This window comes from Staurois parvus, unplaced genomic scaffold, assembly GCF_062004578.1.
Source record: "Staurois parvus isolate SC_StPar_1 unplaced genomic scaffold, SC_StPar_1.0 ptg001484l, whole genome shotgun sequence".
In the NCBI taxonomy this organism is placed as follows: Eukaryota; Metazoa; Chordata; class Amphibia; order Anura; family Ranidae; genus Staurois; species Staurois parvus.
In genome coordinates, this window is record NW_028319280.1 from 99,283 (window position 1) to 116,289 (window position 17,007).

Sequence of the window (17,007 nt, forward strand, 5' to 3'; positions counted from 1 at the left end):
TTGTAGACTGACATGTTTACAGGATGAATCTCCTTCCTCAGAGCTCCAGAATCGGGATTGGTCCTAGAACCAAGTCATCAGTCTGTTTCCCTCTCTTGTTGCTCATAATGTCCTCACCTAAGGTCCATCAGATCCCTTCCTCACCTCTTCAAGGACAGTGCCACTACTCTTGCAGAGTGTGTTGTACACTGACATGTTTACAGGATGAATCTCCTTCCTCAGAGCTCCAAACTTGGGATTTGACCTGGAACCGAGTCATCAGTCTGCTCCTCTCTCTTGTTACTCATAATGTCCTCACCTAAGGTCCATCAGATCCCCTCCTCACCTCTTCAAGGACAGTGCCACTACTCCTGCAGAGTGTGTTGTAGACTGACAGGTTTACAGGATGAACCTCCTTCCTCAGAACTCCAGAATAGGGATTTGACCTGGAACCGAGTCATCAGTCTGTTCCTCTCTCTTCTTGATCATAATGTCCTCATCCAAGTCCCTTAAATTGCTTCCTCTCCTCATGGAGGACAATTCCTCTGCTCCCGGAGCATTTTGTAAGATACCACAATAATGGGAAGAATCCCCTTCCTTAAAAGCTCAGAATAGGGACTGGTCCTGGAACCGAGTCATCAGTCTGTTCCCCTCTCTTCTTGCACACAATGTCCTCACCTAAGGTCCATCACATCCTTTCCTCTATTCTTTGTGGACAATACCAATGCTCCTGCAGCGTACGTTGTAGGCTGACACAATTATAGGACAAATCTCCTTCCTCAGAGCCTCAGCATGGGGATTGGTCCTAGAACCAAGTCATCAGTCTGTTCCCCTCTCTTGTTGCTCAAAATGTCCTCATCGTAGGTCCATCTAATTGCTTCCACATGGTGGACAATGCCACTGCTCCTGTAGCATGTTGTAGGATGCCACAATAACGGGATGAATCTTCTTCATTAACATCTCACAATAGGGATTGGTCCTGGAACCAAGCCACCAGTTTAATTCCCTCTCTTCTTGCACACAATGTCTTCATTCAAGGTCTATCCCTGAGGACCATGCCTTGCTCTTCAGCATGTGTCATAGGTGAACACATCTTACAGGATGAACCCCCTTACTCAGAACCCCACAATAGGGATTTGTTCTGTAACCAAGTCTTCAGTCTGTTCCCCTCTTTTTTGCTGACACTGTCCTCATTCAAAGTCTATCAAACTGCTTCCTCTCCTCTTGGAGGACAATGCCACTGCTCTTGCATCGTGTTGTAGGTTGCCACATTTACAGGACAAATGCCCTTCCTCAGAACCTCAGAACGGGGATTTGTCCTGGAAATGACTCCTTGGTCTTCTCCTGACTCTTCATACGCACTATGTTCCATCCAAGGTCCATCAAATTGCTTCTTCTCCTCTTGGAGAACAATGCCACTGCTCCTGCATCATGTCGTAGATTGCCACATTTACAGGGAGAATGCTCTTCCTCAGAATGGGGATTTGTCCTGGAAATGACTCTTTGGTCTGCTCCCGTCTCTTCATACTCACAATGTCCTCGCTCAAGGTTCATCATAATGCTTCCTTTCCTTATGGAGGATAATGACACTACTCCTGCATCATGTTATAGGATATCACATTTACAGAAGAATGCTCCTTCTCAGAACATCAGAATGGGGATTCATCTTAGAATTGAATCATTGGTCTGCTCCCTTCTCTTCATACTCACAATGTCCTCATCCAAAGTCCATCAAATTGCTTCCTCTTCTCATGGAGGATAATGCCACTACTCCTGAACATGATGTAGGTTGCCACATTTACAGGATGAATCCCCTTCCTCAGAACCTCAGAATGGGGATTCCTCCTGGAAATGACTCCCTCCTCTTCTTACTCACAATGTCCTCATCCAAAGTCCATCAAATTGCTTCCTCTTCTCATGGAGGATAATGCCACTACTCCTGAACATGATGTAAGTTGCCACATTTACAGGATGAACCCCGTTCCTCAGAACCTCATAATGGGGCTTTGCCCTGGCAATGACTTCCTTCTCTTCTTACTCACAATGTCCTCATCCAAAGTTAATCAAATTGCTTCCTCTTCTTATGGAGGATAATGCCACTACTCCTGAACATGATGTAAGTTGCCACATTTACAGGATGAATCCCCTTCCTCAGAACCTCAGAATGGGGATTCCTCCTGGAAATGACTCCCTCCTCTTCTTACTCACAATGTCCTCATCTAAAGTCCATCAAATTGCTCATTTCTTTATGGAGGATAATGCCACTACTCCTGAACATGATGTAGGTTGCCACATTTACAGGATGAACCCCCTTCCTCAGAACCTCAGAATGGGGCTTTGCCCTGGCAATGACTTCCTTCTCTTCTTACTCACAATGTCCTCATCCAAGGTCCACCAAATTGCTTCCTGTTCTCATGGAGGATAATGCCACTGCTCCTATGTTGCAGGCTGGATGGTTTCCAGAAGAAATCCCCATTCTGGGGCTTTGAGGAAGGGCGTCCATCACGTAAATGTGTCAGCCTGCAATACACCGTGCAGGAGCATTGTCCTCCATGAGGAGATGGACCTTGGGTGAGGACTTTGTCAGCAAGAAGAGAGGGGAGCAGATCGTTGAGTCTTATTAAGTTCAATGTTCTTGTTTTCAATCTCCATGTTATCTATGAAATGGTTCCGGATGTGCTTCAGGAGGCCAAGGCACTTTAGGGGTCCATGCGTGTACTTGGCCTCTGCCCGATAAACCGATTGGAAAGCTTTGAAGACTTTGCCAACCAGAGTGGTGGCAGTAAAAGCCTTGTCTGTCCAATCACTAAACACTCACTACGCCAATGTCATTCAGTCATGCTTGGATCATCTGACCAACATACAATGACTATGGGCACCTGAACCTCATCCTCACCCCCCCCCCCCCCCTCCATCAGGGCTCAGCTCTGGGAAGTACACTATGAATACCCTCGACTGACCAGCCTTGGTCTTTGCATAGTCCCGGGCTGTAGTCCCAGTCTAGTCTTGAGATTGGTCCATCAGTCTTGACCTTACGTCTTGGTCATCATCTACTAAGACCCTACTAATGTCAGGACAACAGATGTCTTGTCCCACCCCTGCAGAACCTCTACTCACCTGCACAGGTGACACTGGTGCACTCCATGGTTCCATTCACACAGGTGCTGGGAAGAGAAGACCATGATGATGATGAGTTGGGGGGGGCGGGGGGGTCTGATAGGGACTGTAGAGGAACATTAAACAGGGCCTTACCAGTTATTACATCCATCTCCTCGGGGGACGGCTTCACCAGGAAGACGCCTCCCTCCTGTTAGGATGTCCAGACAGGTGCATTCTTCTAGAGCCACACAGGTTGTGCCGTTCTCCGCCAGGACCTTCCCCGGGGGGCAATAACAGCCCGGCTGGCAGGATTCAGTACAATGCTGGGGGAAGATGGAGGCTCTCAGCAACGATCATATCATTAGAAATACTCAGCCAATCAGCAAAGAACAAGTCACCTGACGTACCGTGATGTCATCACATGACCTTGGGCATGCCGGGCCACAGCTGCTGTATGTGGTGTCTGCGATGGATGAACAGTTGACCACTGGAAGAGAAGATGGAAAAAAAATGGCAAAAAATAATTAAAAAACTACTGAAACCAGTGGTGGAACTACCGGGGTCACAAAGGTCGCACTCGCAACTGGTCCCTGGTGTTCCCCCACCGGGCTGGAAGGAAAGGGCCTCGTCTGGGGGTCAGGGGGGCCCTTCATAGTTCATTCCTTCATTCCTTCCATTCTTTTCTCTTTTTTTCTTTTCTTTCTCTTTTTTCTTCTCTTTTCTCTTTCCTTCCCTCTTTCCCTTCTTCCTTCCTGTTTAGACCCCTAATATCTCACCCAAGCCCCCCAACAGGGCTCCTAAAAAAAAAAAAAAAAGGCAAAAAAATAACAAAACAACTACTGACACCAGTGGTGTAACTACCAGGGTCACAAAGGTTGCACTCGCAACCGGTTCCTGGTGTTCCGCCACTGGGCTCAAATGAAGGGCCTCGTCTGGGGGTCAGGGGTGCCCTTCATAGTTCATTCCTTCCATTCTTTTCTTTCTCCTTTCTTTTTCTCTTTTTTCTTTTCTTTTTTCTTTCCTTCCCTCTTTCCCTTCTTCCTTCCTGTTTAGACCCCTAATATCTCACCTAAGCCCCCCCAACAGGGCTCCTAAAAAAACCCCAAAAAGGTAAAAAATAATGAAAAAAATAACAAAACAACTACTGACACCAGTGATGGAACTACCAGAGTCACAAGGGTCGCACTCGCAACTGGTCCCTGGTGTTCTGCCACTGGGCTGGAAGGGAAGGGCCTAGTCTGGGGGTCAGGGGGGCCCTTGATAGTTCATTCCTTCCATTCGTTTCTCTTTTTTCTTTTCTCTTTCCTTCCCTCTTTCCCTTCTTGCTTCCTGTTTAGACCCCTAATATCTCACCCAAGCCCCCCAACAGGGATCCTAAATAAAAAAAAAAAAATGCTAAAAAAAAATAATGAAAAAGTTAACAAAACAACTACTGACACCAGTGGTGGAACTACTGGGGTCACAAAGGTCGCACTTGCAACTGGTCCCTGGTGTTCCCCCACCGGGCTCGAAGGGAAGGGCCTCATCTGGGGGTCAGGGGGGCCCTTCATAGTTACTTGCACCAGGGCCCTGAGGGTTCTAGTTAAGCCACTGTACAGCTGCACAGTTTAGTGTCCAATGAGGAACATGGGATCTAAACCACCCCCGCCCCCAATCATTTGCCCCTCCTCCCACACTGTACCATTGGAATGTTCAGTATGTTCGGGATGAACTCTTCCCCGAGCGGACAATGTCAGACATGTAACATTCATGTAGAATAAAGTATGATCCAGGAACACACACATGACCGTACATGGCTCCTCCCGTGTATCTAATGGAAAGCTGACACCATAATATACCGAACACATCATCCCGGGACGATCGCTCACCCGGGCATGGCGGAATCTGGCAGGGCTCCACCTCTGCGCTCCGGCCTTCGCAGTAGTCTCCGCCCCCCAATGGGGCGGGGTCATTACACAAGCGGCTGCGAGATCTCACCCCCTCTCCACAGGTCTTGGTACAGTCCGTCCATCCGCTCCACGCGCTCCAATCCCCGCTTTCTATAATAGATGAGATGGGAGGAGCCATGAGAGCCCGGGAGGGGAAATCCACCATCACTAGGGGAGCATAGATACATTGTTACATAGTAACCGGGGGAGCATAGATACATAGTAACCGGGGGATCATAGATACATTGTTACATAGTAACCGGGGGAGCATAGATACATAGTAACCGGGGGAGCATAGATACATTGTTACATAGTAACCGGGGGAGCATAGATACATAGTAACCGGGGGATCATAGATACATAGTAACCGGGGGATCATAGATACATTGTTGCATAAAACCGGGGGATCATAGATATATAGTAACCGGGGGATCATAGATACATAGTAACCGGGGGAGCATAGATACATTGTTACATAGTAACCGGGGGAGCATAGATACATACTAACCGGGGGATCATAGATACATTGTTACATAGTGACCAGGGGATAGTAACTAAGGGAGCATAGATACATTGTTACATAGTAACTAGGGGATCACATATAAAAATGTCTTGTTTTATGTTAGAATTTGTTCCATTGGAATCGACACAAAAATTACACACTACACAGTAAGAGCTGTGAGAATGTGGAATAGACTCCCTCCAGAGGTGGGTGTGGCCAGCTCAGTGGATTGCTGTAGGAAAGTCCTGGATTCTTTCTTGGATACACAGAATATAACTGGATATAACATTTATAGGGAAAGGTGATCCCGGGAATATCCGATTATTGATCCCGGGAATATCCGATTATTGATCCCGGGAATATCCGATTATTGATCCCGGGAATATCCGATTATATTGATCCCGGGAATATCCGATTATTGATCCCGGGAATATCCGATTATTGATCCCGGGAATATCCGATTATTGATCCCGGGAATATCCGATTATTGATCCAGGGAATATCCGATTATTGATCCAGGGAATATCCGATTACTGATCTAGGGAATATCCGATTATTGATCCCGGGAATATCCGATTATTGATCCAGGGAATATCCGATTATTGATCCAGGGAATATCCGATTATTGATCCCGGGAATATCCGATTACTGATCCCGGGAATATCCGATTATTGATCCCGGGAATATCCGATTGCCTCTCAGGGGATCAGGGAGGAATGTTTCCCCTGCAGGAGCAGATGTATGTAACTGTGTAACTATGTATGTATGTAACTATGTATGTATGTATGTAACTATGTATGTATGTATGTAACTATGTATGTATGTATGTATGTAACTGTGTAACTATGTATGTATGTATGTAACTATGTATGTTTGTATGTATGTATGTATGTATGTAACTATGTATGTAACTGTGTAACTATGTATGTATGTATGTAACTATGTATGTATGTAACTATGTATGTATGTATGTAACTGTGTAACTATGTATGTAAATGTGTAACTATGTATGTATGTATGTATGTATGTATGTAACTGTGTAACTGTGTATGTATGTAACTATGTATGTATGTATGTATGTAACTATGTATGTAGGTATGTAACTGTGTATGTATGTATGTAACTATGTATGTAAGTATGTAGGTATGTAACTGTGTAACTATGTATGTATGTAACTATGTATGTATGTATGTAACTATGTATGTATGTATGTATGTATGTATGTATGTATGTATGTAACTGTGTAACTATGTATGTATGTATGTATGTAACTATGTATGTATGTATGTATGTATGTATGTAACTATGTATGTATGTAACTATGTATGTATGTATATAACTGTGTAACTATGTATGTATGTATGTATGTAACTATGTATGTATGTAACTGTGTAACTATGTATGTATGTATGTATGTATGTATGTATGTATGTAACTGTGTAACTATGTATGTATGTATCTAACTGTGTAACTATGTATGTATGTAACTATGTATGTATGTATGTAACTATGTATGTATGTAACTATGTATGTATGTATGTATGTATGTATGTATGTAACTGTGTAACTATGTATGTATGTATGTAACTGTGTATGTATGTATGTATGTATGTATGTAACTGTGTAACTATGTATGTATGTATGTATGTATGTATGTATCTAACTGTGTAACTATGTATGTATGTATCTAACTGTGTAACTATGTATGTATGTAACTACGTATGTATGTATGTAACTATGTATGTATGTAACTATGTATGTATGTATGTATGTATGTAACTGTGTAACTATGTATGTATGTATCTAACTGTGTAACTATGTATGTATGTAACTACGTATGTATGTATGTAACTATGTATGTATGTAACTATGTATGTATGTATGTATGTATGTATGTATGTATGTATGTATGTAACTGTGTAACTATGTATGTATGTAACTGTGTAACTATGTATGTATGTGTAACAGAACCGGAACCCAGACCGCACTGAGTTTTTCCGTTATAGCACAACTTCCCCTGTCCGAACACCATCCACGGACCACACCCTGAAATCCCTCAGGAAATAGACAGCACCCGGCTCTTCATAATACAGGAAGCCAACTACCATTATTGTACACAAAACAACATGTTTTATACAGAGGGCGGGGAAAGACAACCAGGGACAGGAAACACATCATCAGCCCGCCCCATCCAACCAGACACAGAACAATGGGATGCAGCCATGCAGTAAAGGACATTGACCAACCCCCACACCAATACACAAACAGTACATCCCATAATAGTTGGCTGGACAGGAAGACACAGCACCATGGAGGGGAGCACATGGCAGGGACAAAGGAACCCACACTATACACAATACTGGGACATTCACATTCACACCCTGTACCCCTTAACAGGCATGGGGGGGTTAAACATAATGAGGGGGACATGAGCTGACCAAGCGGTCCCCCCACCTCTAAAAGTCACTCCCGTCACAGTATGTAACTGTGTAACTATGTATGTATGTATGTATGTATGTAACTGACCACACTAGTCCTCATTGGGCTCGCTGTGAATTCCCCGTGAGCTCCCTAGGGGGCGCTGCGCGGTGTGATCCACCACCTATATCAACGCATGGAAAGCACAAACATGGAAGCCATAATCCTGCCATGTATGACGTCCCATCACCCCTTCCAGGAATGGCCGTCCTCCGAAGGTCCTCTATGAATGGCCCAGCACCCCGCGGGGAAAGGGGGCGGGGCTTAGTAGAACAGAATACCGCATGCTGAGGATAGAGGGCAGTCCCTCTACCCTCCTATCAGGCCAGAGTACCTCCACCACACGGGGATTCATGGTAGTAGATGGCTGGATCTCCTCACCCTCACATGGCTCCGGGTCACAGGGCCGCTCCTCCCGCTCAGGACCTTCACAGGGTCGGCCGGTTCCGGAGGGAGGGGGGTCGGTGCAGAATCGGTACCGGTTCTGGAATCCTCCCCCGCACGTTGCTGAACACTCGCTCCACGGCGTCCAGTCCGACCACTTCCCATCCACAGCTGCAAGAGAGGAATATTACCACCTGAATCTAAACAGAGGTGACACCCGACCCAAAATGGTGACACAGAGGAACGCCTGATACCCACCGCCACAGGGGAGCTGCGAGCAATCCGTGATCCGTCCAGAGAGGCAGGAGCTGCAGGAGGGACACAGCAAACATTGGATGTACGCCAGGGGGCGCTACTGAGTACTGGAGAACACCCGCCTACACCCCATTATTACACCCCTGGAGAACGCCCGCCTACACCCCATTATTACACCCCTGGAGAACGCCCGCCTACACCCCGTTGTTACACCCTTGGAGAACGCCCGCCTACACCCCATTATTACACCCCTGGAGAACGCCCGCCTACACCCCGTTATTACACCCCAATATTACACCCCTGGAGAACGCCCGCCTACACCCCATTATTACACCCCTGGAGAACGCCCGCCTACACCCCATTATTACACCCAGGAGAACACCCGCCTACACCCCATTATTACACCCTTGGAGAACGCCCGCCTACACCCCGTTATTACACCCTTGGAGAACGCCCGCCTACACCCCATTATTACACCCCTGGAGAACACCCACCAGTTATTACAGTCCCTCAGCACGGTCTCTCCAGGTTGATAGAAGACTCCATTCTCAGTGCAGGGACACTGCCATGGGGGGACACAGTGGTTGTTCTGTAGGAGAAGAGGGACAGTCACACACGGCTCGGTATATGTCCTCCCTATTGGCCGCATATTATACCCTCATTGTGAGGGTTGGAAAGGTTGGTGCATTGGCAGAGTGATAGAAGTCCTTGTCCCCGGGTGCAGGGACCAGGGGTGTCACTAGACCATATCACCAGGTCATGCAAATTCCCACCACCCAACAGGCCCAGCAAAGTTCCAGCACCCAACAGGCCCAGCAAAGTTCCACTACCCAACAGTCCCAGCAAAGTTCCAGCACCCAACAGGCCCAGTAAAGTTCCAGCACCCAACAGGCCCAGCAAAGTCCCACTACCCAACAGGCCCAGCATAGTCCCACTACCCAACAGTGCCAACATAGTTCCAGCACCCAACAGGCCCAGCAAAGTCCCACTACCCAACAGTCCCAGCAAAGTTCCACCACCCAACAGGCCCATCAAAGTCCCACTACCCAACAGTCCCAGCAAAGTTCCACCACCCAACAGGCCCATCAAAGTTCCACCACCCAACAGGCCCATCAAAGTTCCACCACCCAACAGTCCCAGCACAGTCCCACTACCCAACAGTCCCAGCAAAGTTCCACCGCCCAACAGGCCCAGCACAGTCCCACCACCCAACAGTCCCATCAAAGTTCCACTACCCAACAGAACCAGCATAGTCCCACCACCCAACAATGCCAGCATAGCTCCAGCATCCAACAGTCCCAGCAAAGTTCCCTCACCCAACAGTACCAACATAGCTCCAGCACTCAACATTCCCAGCATAGTTCCACTACCCAACAGTCCCACCAAAGTTCCACTACCCAACAGTCCCAGCATAGTCCCACCACCCAACAGTGCCAACATAGCTCCAGTACTCAACATTCCCAGCAAAGTTCTACTACCCAACAGTCCCAGCATAGTCCCACCGCCCAACAGTGCCAACATAGCTCCAGCACCCAACAGGCCCAGCATAGTTCCAGCACCCATCGTCTCCCTTCTCCATGTTTCATGTACGGAGTGGAAGAAGTTGGAGTTCCCTGGACTGATCTATGACAAGCACTTCTGTTCTCTTACAGCCAGATTTGTGCATCCCTGCCGGAGATCTGTAGGAAGGGGATCTGTGGGAAGGGGATCTGCGGGAAGGGGATCTGCGGGAAGGGGATCTGCGGGAAGGGGATCTGCGGGAAGGGGATCTGCGGGAAGGGGACCTGCGGGAAGGGGATCTGCGGGAAGGAGACCTGCGGGAAGGAGACCTGCGGGAAGGGGATCTGCAGGAAGGGGATCTGCAGGAAGGAGACCTGCAGGAAGGGGATCTGTAGGAAGGGGGTCTGCAGGAAGGAGACCTGCAGGAAGGGGGTCTGTAGGAAGGGGATCTGTAGGAAGGGGATCTGTAGGAAGGAGATCTGTAGGAAGGGGATCTGTAGGAAGGGGATCTGTTGGGGAATCCCCTTGCAGTACAGACTGAGGTGAAATGAAAGTTCCATCACCTCCATCCCAAGGACAATCCCTCCCCGGCCCTCCATGACACTCACCAGCAGGAGCTCCCCACTCTGGCAGTAGCAGCCTGGCTGGCACTTCTTGTTGTCTCCATCATCATCCAGATGAGCGCAGGAGGCGGGGCCATCACTGCATTCCTTCCATACCTTCCCATCCAGACAGATCCCGGGATCCTCTCCTGTAAGGTGGGTCGTGAGAAGATCGAGAATGATCCTTCTAAACCAGGACTTACCAACCCCATTCACTTCACAGAAAACTAGAATAGATCCCGGCATCCACTCCACCTAGAACTAGAATAAATCCAGGGATCCACTCCATATAAAGCTAGAGGAGGCCTAGAGATCTCCACACAGAGCTAGAACTGATCCAGTGATAAATTGCACATCAATCTAGAACAGGTCCAGAGATTCTCTCCTGTAAGGAGGACAATGAGAAGACCAAGAATGACCCTTCTACACCAAGACATATCAACCCCAACACACAACACCATACCAAGCCACTCCACACAGGATATGAATAGATCCAAAGGATCCACTTCACAGAAAACTAGAACAGATCCCGGCACCCACACAACCTAGAACTAGAATAAGCAAATCCAGGGTTCCATGACACATAAAGCTAGAGGACACCTAAGGATCTGCTCCACACAGAGCTAGAACTGATCCAGAGATCTACTCAACATAAAACAAAAAATGATCCAGGGATAAACTGCACATCAATCTAGAACAGGTCCAGGGATCATCTCCGGTAAGGAGGACAATGAGAAGACCCAGAATAACTCTTCTACGCCCGGACTTACCACCACCATACATCACCAAGCCACTTCACATAGGATAAAATGAGAACCAAGGATCCACTTCAACAAAAACTAAAATAGATCTGGGAATCCACTCAGCATAAAACTAGAATAAGTAAATCCAGGGATCCACACCACATAAAGCTAGAGCAGATCTAGATATCTACTCCACACAGAGTCAGGACTGATCCAGGGATCTACTCCATGTGAAACCAGAAAAGGTTCAGGGATCAACTGCACATCAGTGTAGAGCAGATCCGGGGATCAACTGCATATAATACAGCAACAGATACAGGGATCCACTCTAAACAGAACTAGAAAATATTCATAGATCAATTGAACTTAGAACTGAAACAGATCCAGAATCAATTGGGCTTAGAACTAGAGGAGCATCAAGGGTCTACACAAAAGTAGAGCAGATCCGGGATCCACTCAGAACTAGAAAATATCCACAGAACCATTGAACTTAGAAATGAAACAGATCCAGAATCCATTGAAATAGAGGCGTATCAAGGGTCTACACAAACATACAGCAGATCTGGGATTCACTCAGAACTAGAAAATATCCATAGAGCCATTGAACTTAGAACTGAAAGAGATCCAGAATCAATTGGGCTTAGAACTAGAGGAGCATCAAGGGTCTACACAAAAGTAGAGCAGATCCGGGATCCACTCAGAACTAGAAAATATCCACAGAGCCATTGAACTTAGAACTGAAAGAGATCCAGAATCAATTGGGCTTAGAACTAGAGGAGCATCAAGGGTCTACACAAAAGTAGAGCAGATCCGGGATCCACTCAGAACTAGAAAATATCCACAGAGCCATTGAACTTAGAACTGAAAGAGATCCAGAATCAATTGGGCTTAGAACTAGAGGAGCATCAAGGGTCTACACAAAAGTAGAGCAGATCCGGGATCCACTCAGAACTAGAAAATATCCACAGAACCATTGAACTTAGAACTGAAACAGATCCAGAATCCATTGAACTAGAGGATTTTCAAGTCTCTACACAAACGTAGAGCAGATCTGGGATCCACTTAGAACTAGAAAATATCCATAGAGCCATTGAACTTAGAACTGAAACAGATCCAGAATCCATTGGGCTTAGAACTAGAGGAGCATCAAGGGTCTACACAAAAGTAGAGCAGATCCGCGATCCACTCAGAACTAGAACCATTGAACTTAGAACTGAAACAGATCCAGAATCCATTGGGCTTAGAACTAGAGGAGCATCAAGGCTCTACACAAAAGTAGAGCAGATCTGGGATCCACTGTCCACTGTTCATAGATGAAACTCCCGCAACACCCCGGATTTCAATACAATCTTCTTACCAGAACACAGATGGAGGTTACAGGTGGAGAATTCGATGCGGCGCAGAATGACGCTGACGCGGCTGCGGTTCCGGTATCCTCCGCCGCAGGGCACAGAACATTCTGACCAGGGTCCCCAGTCCCCAGCGGAGCCTGAGAAGAAAGCAGAGATTATCTGTATCCAGCATTACTGGAGAGAAGCTGAGGGATAGTCATGTCCGGAGGACCAACCGCTGACCCACCTTTACAGGGCTGTAAACTGCAGAACTCAATGGCCACGCCGGACCCCTCACAATCCCGACCTCCAAACGCGGCGGCTGGGTTGGTTCCCGATCGGTAGCGTCGTCTGGTGCCAACATTACACGTTCGGCTGCAGGAGCTCCAAGAGGTCCAATCACTCCAACCACAATCCACTGAGACATGAAGGCAAAGGGGGTGAGGAACGGTGTACGATGTGGGGGCATCGGTCAGGTCCACATTTATTTTCTATTTGCCGAGCCGCAACAAACTTTATTGGCACTTAGCAGGTCAACCCAGATGTTGTGTCCTTCCTCACCAGACCTAACTCCGCCTCCTCACCAGACCTAACTCCGCCTCCTCACCAGACCTAATTCCGCCTTGACGCATTTCACCCTCAATATAGTATGTGAACCGTGTCAGTGGCATCACCTCTGGTGGGGAACGACACAATCTCATTACCCACAGCATGGAGGGGAAGGATATGCTGGTTGTAGTGCTCAGGGGCGGACTGACCATTTGGAAACTCGGGCACTGCCCGAGGGCCCGGGGTCAGTAGGGGGCCCCATAAGATGCCCCTGGCACCTTTTTCACAGGCTTTTTTGAGTTTGGGCAAGGACACAAGGGCCCCATGATTCCCTATTGCCCGGCGCCCCATGAGTTGTCAGTCCGCCCCTGGTAGTGCTCCCCACCCACTGACCCAAAAGGAGATTCTGTCCCATCAAACAGTCCTCACCTGGACATGGAGCTGCACTGCAGACCATCTCACCGGACACACAGGTGCTGCAAACACAGAAGAGGTCATTGAGGATGGAGGATCATGGGAGTAACCAATGACATCTATAACACAACAGGAAGGTCACGGTTACCAGTTGTTGCAGGCGTCCAGCGTCACGTTCTCCCCGGGTTGGTAGAGCGCCCCCCGGTGGTAACAGGAACATTCGGTCTGCGACACGCAGCTGTTGTTCTGCAGGAAGAGCCCCTCAGGGCAGTAGCAGCCCTCGTAGCAGGTGGAGGCACACTCTACCTGGGCAGCCTGGTCCAGACACAGCCGAGGACAGACCCCCCTGGAGCCGCGACACTCCTCCACGGTCTGATAGATCATATTGGGTGGACAGAGATCTGGAGGAAGGAGGAGAAGAGGCCCAACAAACAGAACCAGATTATTATTGTAACTGGAATTCTGACAGCAGCCAGAACCATCTTCTAAATCCATCATAAACCCCAACAAAGGGACGCTCATACTGCCTGACCCTGGAAACGCCTCCATGAACCAGGGCAAGGCCAAGGAGTAGTAGATGAGGCAGCTGCTTTGGGTGCTTGCAGGAGTGAGGTGCAAAAAGTGGGGGGCAGCTCATGGGGAGGAGGGGGTGTACTTTGGCCTTTCCATGTGGGTGGCTAAAAGGCCTTGTCCCAGTGACACCTGGCATCACTCACCTTTGCAAGGCTGTGTGTTACACTCCCTGGTCTGGATCTGTGGCCCCCGACAGTCGTGGCCTCCATGTAATGGCACAGGGTTAGAACATGAGCGGTTTCGGGTCTGGATTCCAGAGTCACAGGTGGCGGTACACTCTGTCCAAGAGGTCCAGGAGGACCACCCGCCGACAACTGTATTGGAGGGAGCCAGAGCATTAGTGTTACATATCCCCTCCAGAGAGGTAAGTATAATGTGGGAGGAGCTGGACCTGGACTTCACAGACCATCCCATCCCCCATCTCATGTACTGTACTTACCAGGACACAGCGGCGTATCGCATGGCTCCTCCTGGACAGACTCCCCAACACACGGAGGGCCAGAGGAGGACTGCGTGGTGTTACAATGCCGGAATCTTCTCCGCACCCCAATATTTTCCACGTCATAGAAGCACGTTCTAGAGCATGGCGACCACGGGGTCCAATCACTCCAGAATATGTCCGTCTCTGGTGATCCAAGGTAGGAGATGAAAGATGGGGGAGTACATAGAGAAGAGGAGAAAGGAAGAGGAGTGAAGGAGGAACCAGAGAGGAGATGAAGAGGGTGAAGACACAAATTTGAAGACCATTATGGTGACCCCAATGTGTGAGGAGCAGAAGATTGGAGATCTGCAAACACACAAGACCCTCAAATCAGAGAGGAAAGATCAACATTTCTATACTTGGAATGTATCCAACATCACCCATACCCCGAGGAGAAATACCACCCATACCCCGAGGAGAAATACCACCCATACCCCGAGGAGAAATACCACCCATACCCCGAGGATAAATACTACCCATACCCCGAGAAGAAATACCACCCATACCCCGAGGAGAAATACCACCCATACCCCGAGGAGAAATACTATCCATACCCCGAGGAGAAATACCACCCATACCCCGAGGAGAAATACTATCCATACCCCGAGGAGAAATATCACCCATACCTCGAGGAGAAATATCACCCATACCTCGAGGAGAAATACCACCCATACCCCGAGGAGAAATACTATCCATACCCCGAGGAGAAATACTATCCATACCCCGAGGAGAAATACCACCCATACCCCGAGGAGAAATACCACCCATACCCCGAGGAGAAATACCACCCATACCTCGAGGAGAAATACCACCCATACCCCGAGGAGAAATACCACCCATACCCCGAGGAGAAATACCACCCATACCTCGAGGAGAAATACTACCCATACCCTGAGGAGAAATACCATCCATACCCCGAGGAGAAATACCACCCATACCCCGAGGAGAAATACCACCCATACCCCGAGGAGAAATACCACCCATACCCCGAGGAGAAATACCACCCATACCCCGAGGAGAAATACCATCCATACCCCGAGGAGAAATACCACCCATACCTCGAGGAGAAATACCACCCATACCCCGAGGAGAAATACCACACATACCCCAAGGAGAAATACCACACATACCCCGAGGAGAAATACCACCCATACCCCGAGGAGAAATACCACCCATACCCCAAGGAGAAATACCACCCATACCCCGAAGAGAAATACTATCCATACCCCAAGGAGAAATACCACCCATACCCCGAGGAGAAATACTACCCATACCCCGAGGAGAAATACCACCCATACCCCGAGGAGAAATACTATCCATACCCCAAGGAGAAATACCACCCATACCCTGAGGAGAAATATCACCCATACCCTGAGGAGAAATACCACCCATACCCCGAGGAGAAATACCACCCATACCCTGAGGAGAAATATCACCCATACCCTGAGGAGAAATATCACCCATACCCTGAGGAGAAATACCACCCATACCCTGAGGCGAAATATCACCCATACCCTGAGGAGAAATGCCACCCATAGTCCCACCATCCATCAGTCAGCAATTGCAATCACAATCTGTAATTTGGGGTATCCCCACGACCTACCATTGGCACATGGAGTGTAACACTCTCTGGGGTCCCGTGTGTCCCCCTCACAGGGAGCACCACCGTTAGCACTGGGAGGATTAGATGGAGACCTGGAAAGAGAGGAGAGGGACCTGTCAATCGTCTTTCCTTGGGGGGAGGAAAGCGGAGTATGGACTGTTGCAGTTTATTGTAGAGGTCCTGAAATGGCAATTTGGCTCATACGGCCTGATGGCTTTGCATGTCAGGACTGCTCTTCACCTCCAGTCCTGTATAGTATATTATGGGTGCAGCACTGTATGAGGTTCTGTATAGTATAGCAGGACTTTTGTTCTATGAAATCCTTTACTTGGAGTCCTGAGGGCAGAGCCCAGACAAGGGGTGAGCGGGAGGGGCGGAAGCCCTGGGTGCAGTGATTTACTGTAGGGATGGGGACACCTTCCTTCTGTCACATGGCTGGGCAGTTTGGAATCTTTTGCCTTGGGCACTGGACGACCTTGTCCCAGCGCTGTCTGAGGGACACAGGAAGTCCTTCACCTTCAGCTTATACTGCTACAGGAGGCAAACAAAAAATCTGTAGGCCATCCCATTATAACTCCTTCCTCGC

The 17,007-nt window shown here is 48.3% G+C and overlaps 1 protein-coding gene across 1 annotated transcript in view; it reads right to left on the reverse strand.

Annotated features, from left to right (window-relative positions):
* The window catches only part of LOC149435585 (SCO-spondin-like), a 234,063-nt gene that overhangs the window by 86,757 nt on the left and 130,299 nt on the right, over positions 1 to 17,007 (reverse strand). The window contains 15 exon segments of the mRNA XM_089662513.1: positions 3,097 to 3,143; positions 3,232 to 3,401; positions 3,486 to 3,565; positions 4,947 to 5,117; positions 8,368 to 8,541; positions 8,629 to 8,678; positions 9,120 to 9,214; positions 10,734 to 10,876; positions 12,828 to 12,959; positions 13,049 to 13,219; positions 13,780 to 13,826; positions 13,913 to 14,165; positions 14,481 to 14,651; positions 14,777 to 14,962; positions 16,422 to 16,513. Coding sequence (XP_089518639.1) covers positions 3,097 to 3,143; positions 3,232 to 3,401; positions 3,486 to 3,565; positions 4,947 to 5,117; positions 8,368 to 8,541; positions 8,629 to 8,678; positions 9,120 to 9,214; positions 10,734 to 10,876; positions 12,828 to 12,959; positions 13,049 to 13,219; positions 13,780 to 13,826; positions 13,913 to 14,165; positions 14,481 to 14,651; positions 14,777 to 14,962; positions 16,422 to 16,513 — 1,982 coding nt within the window.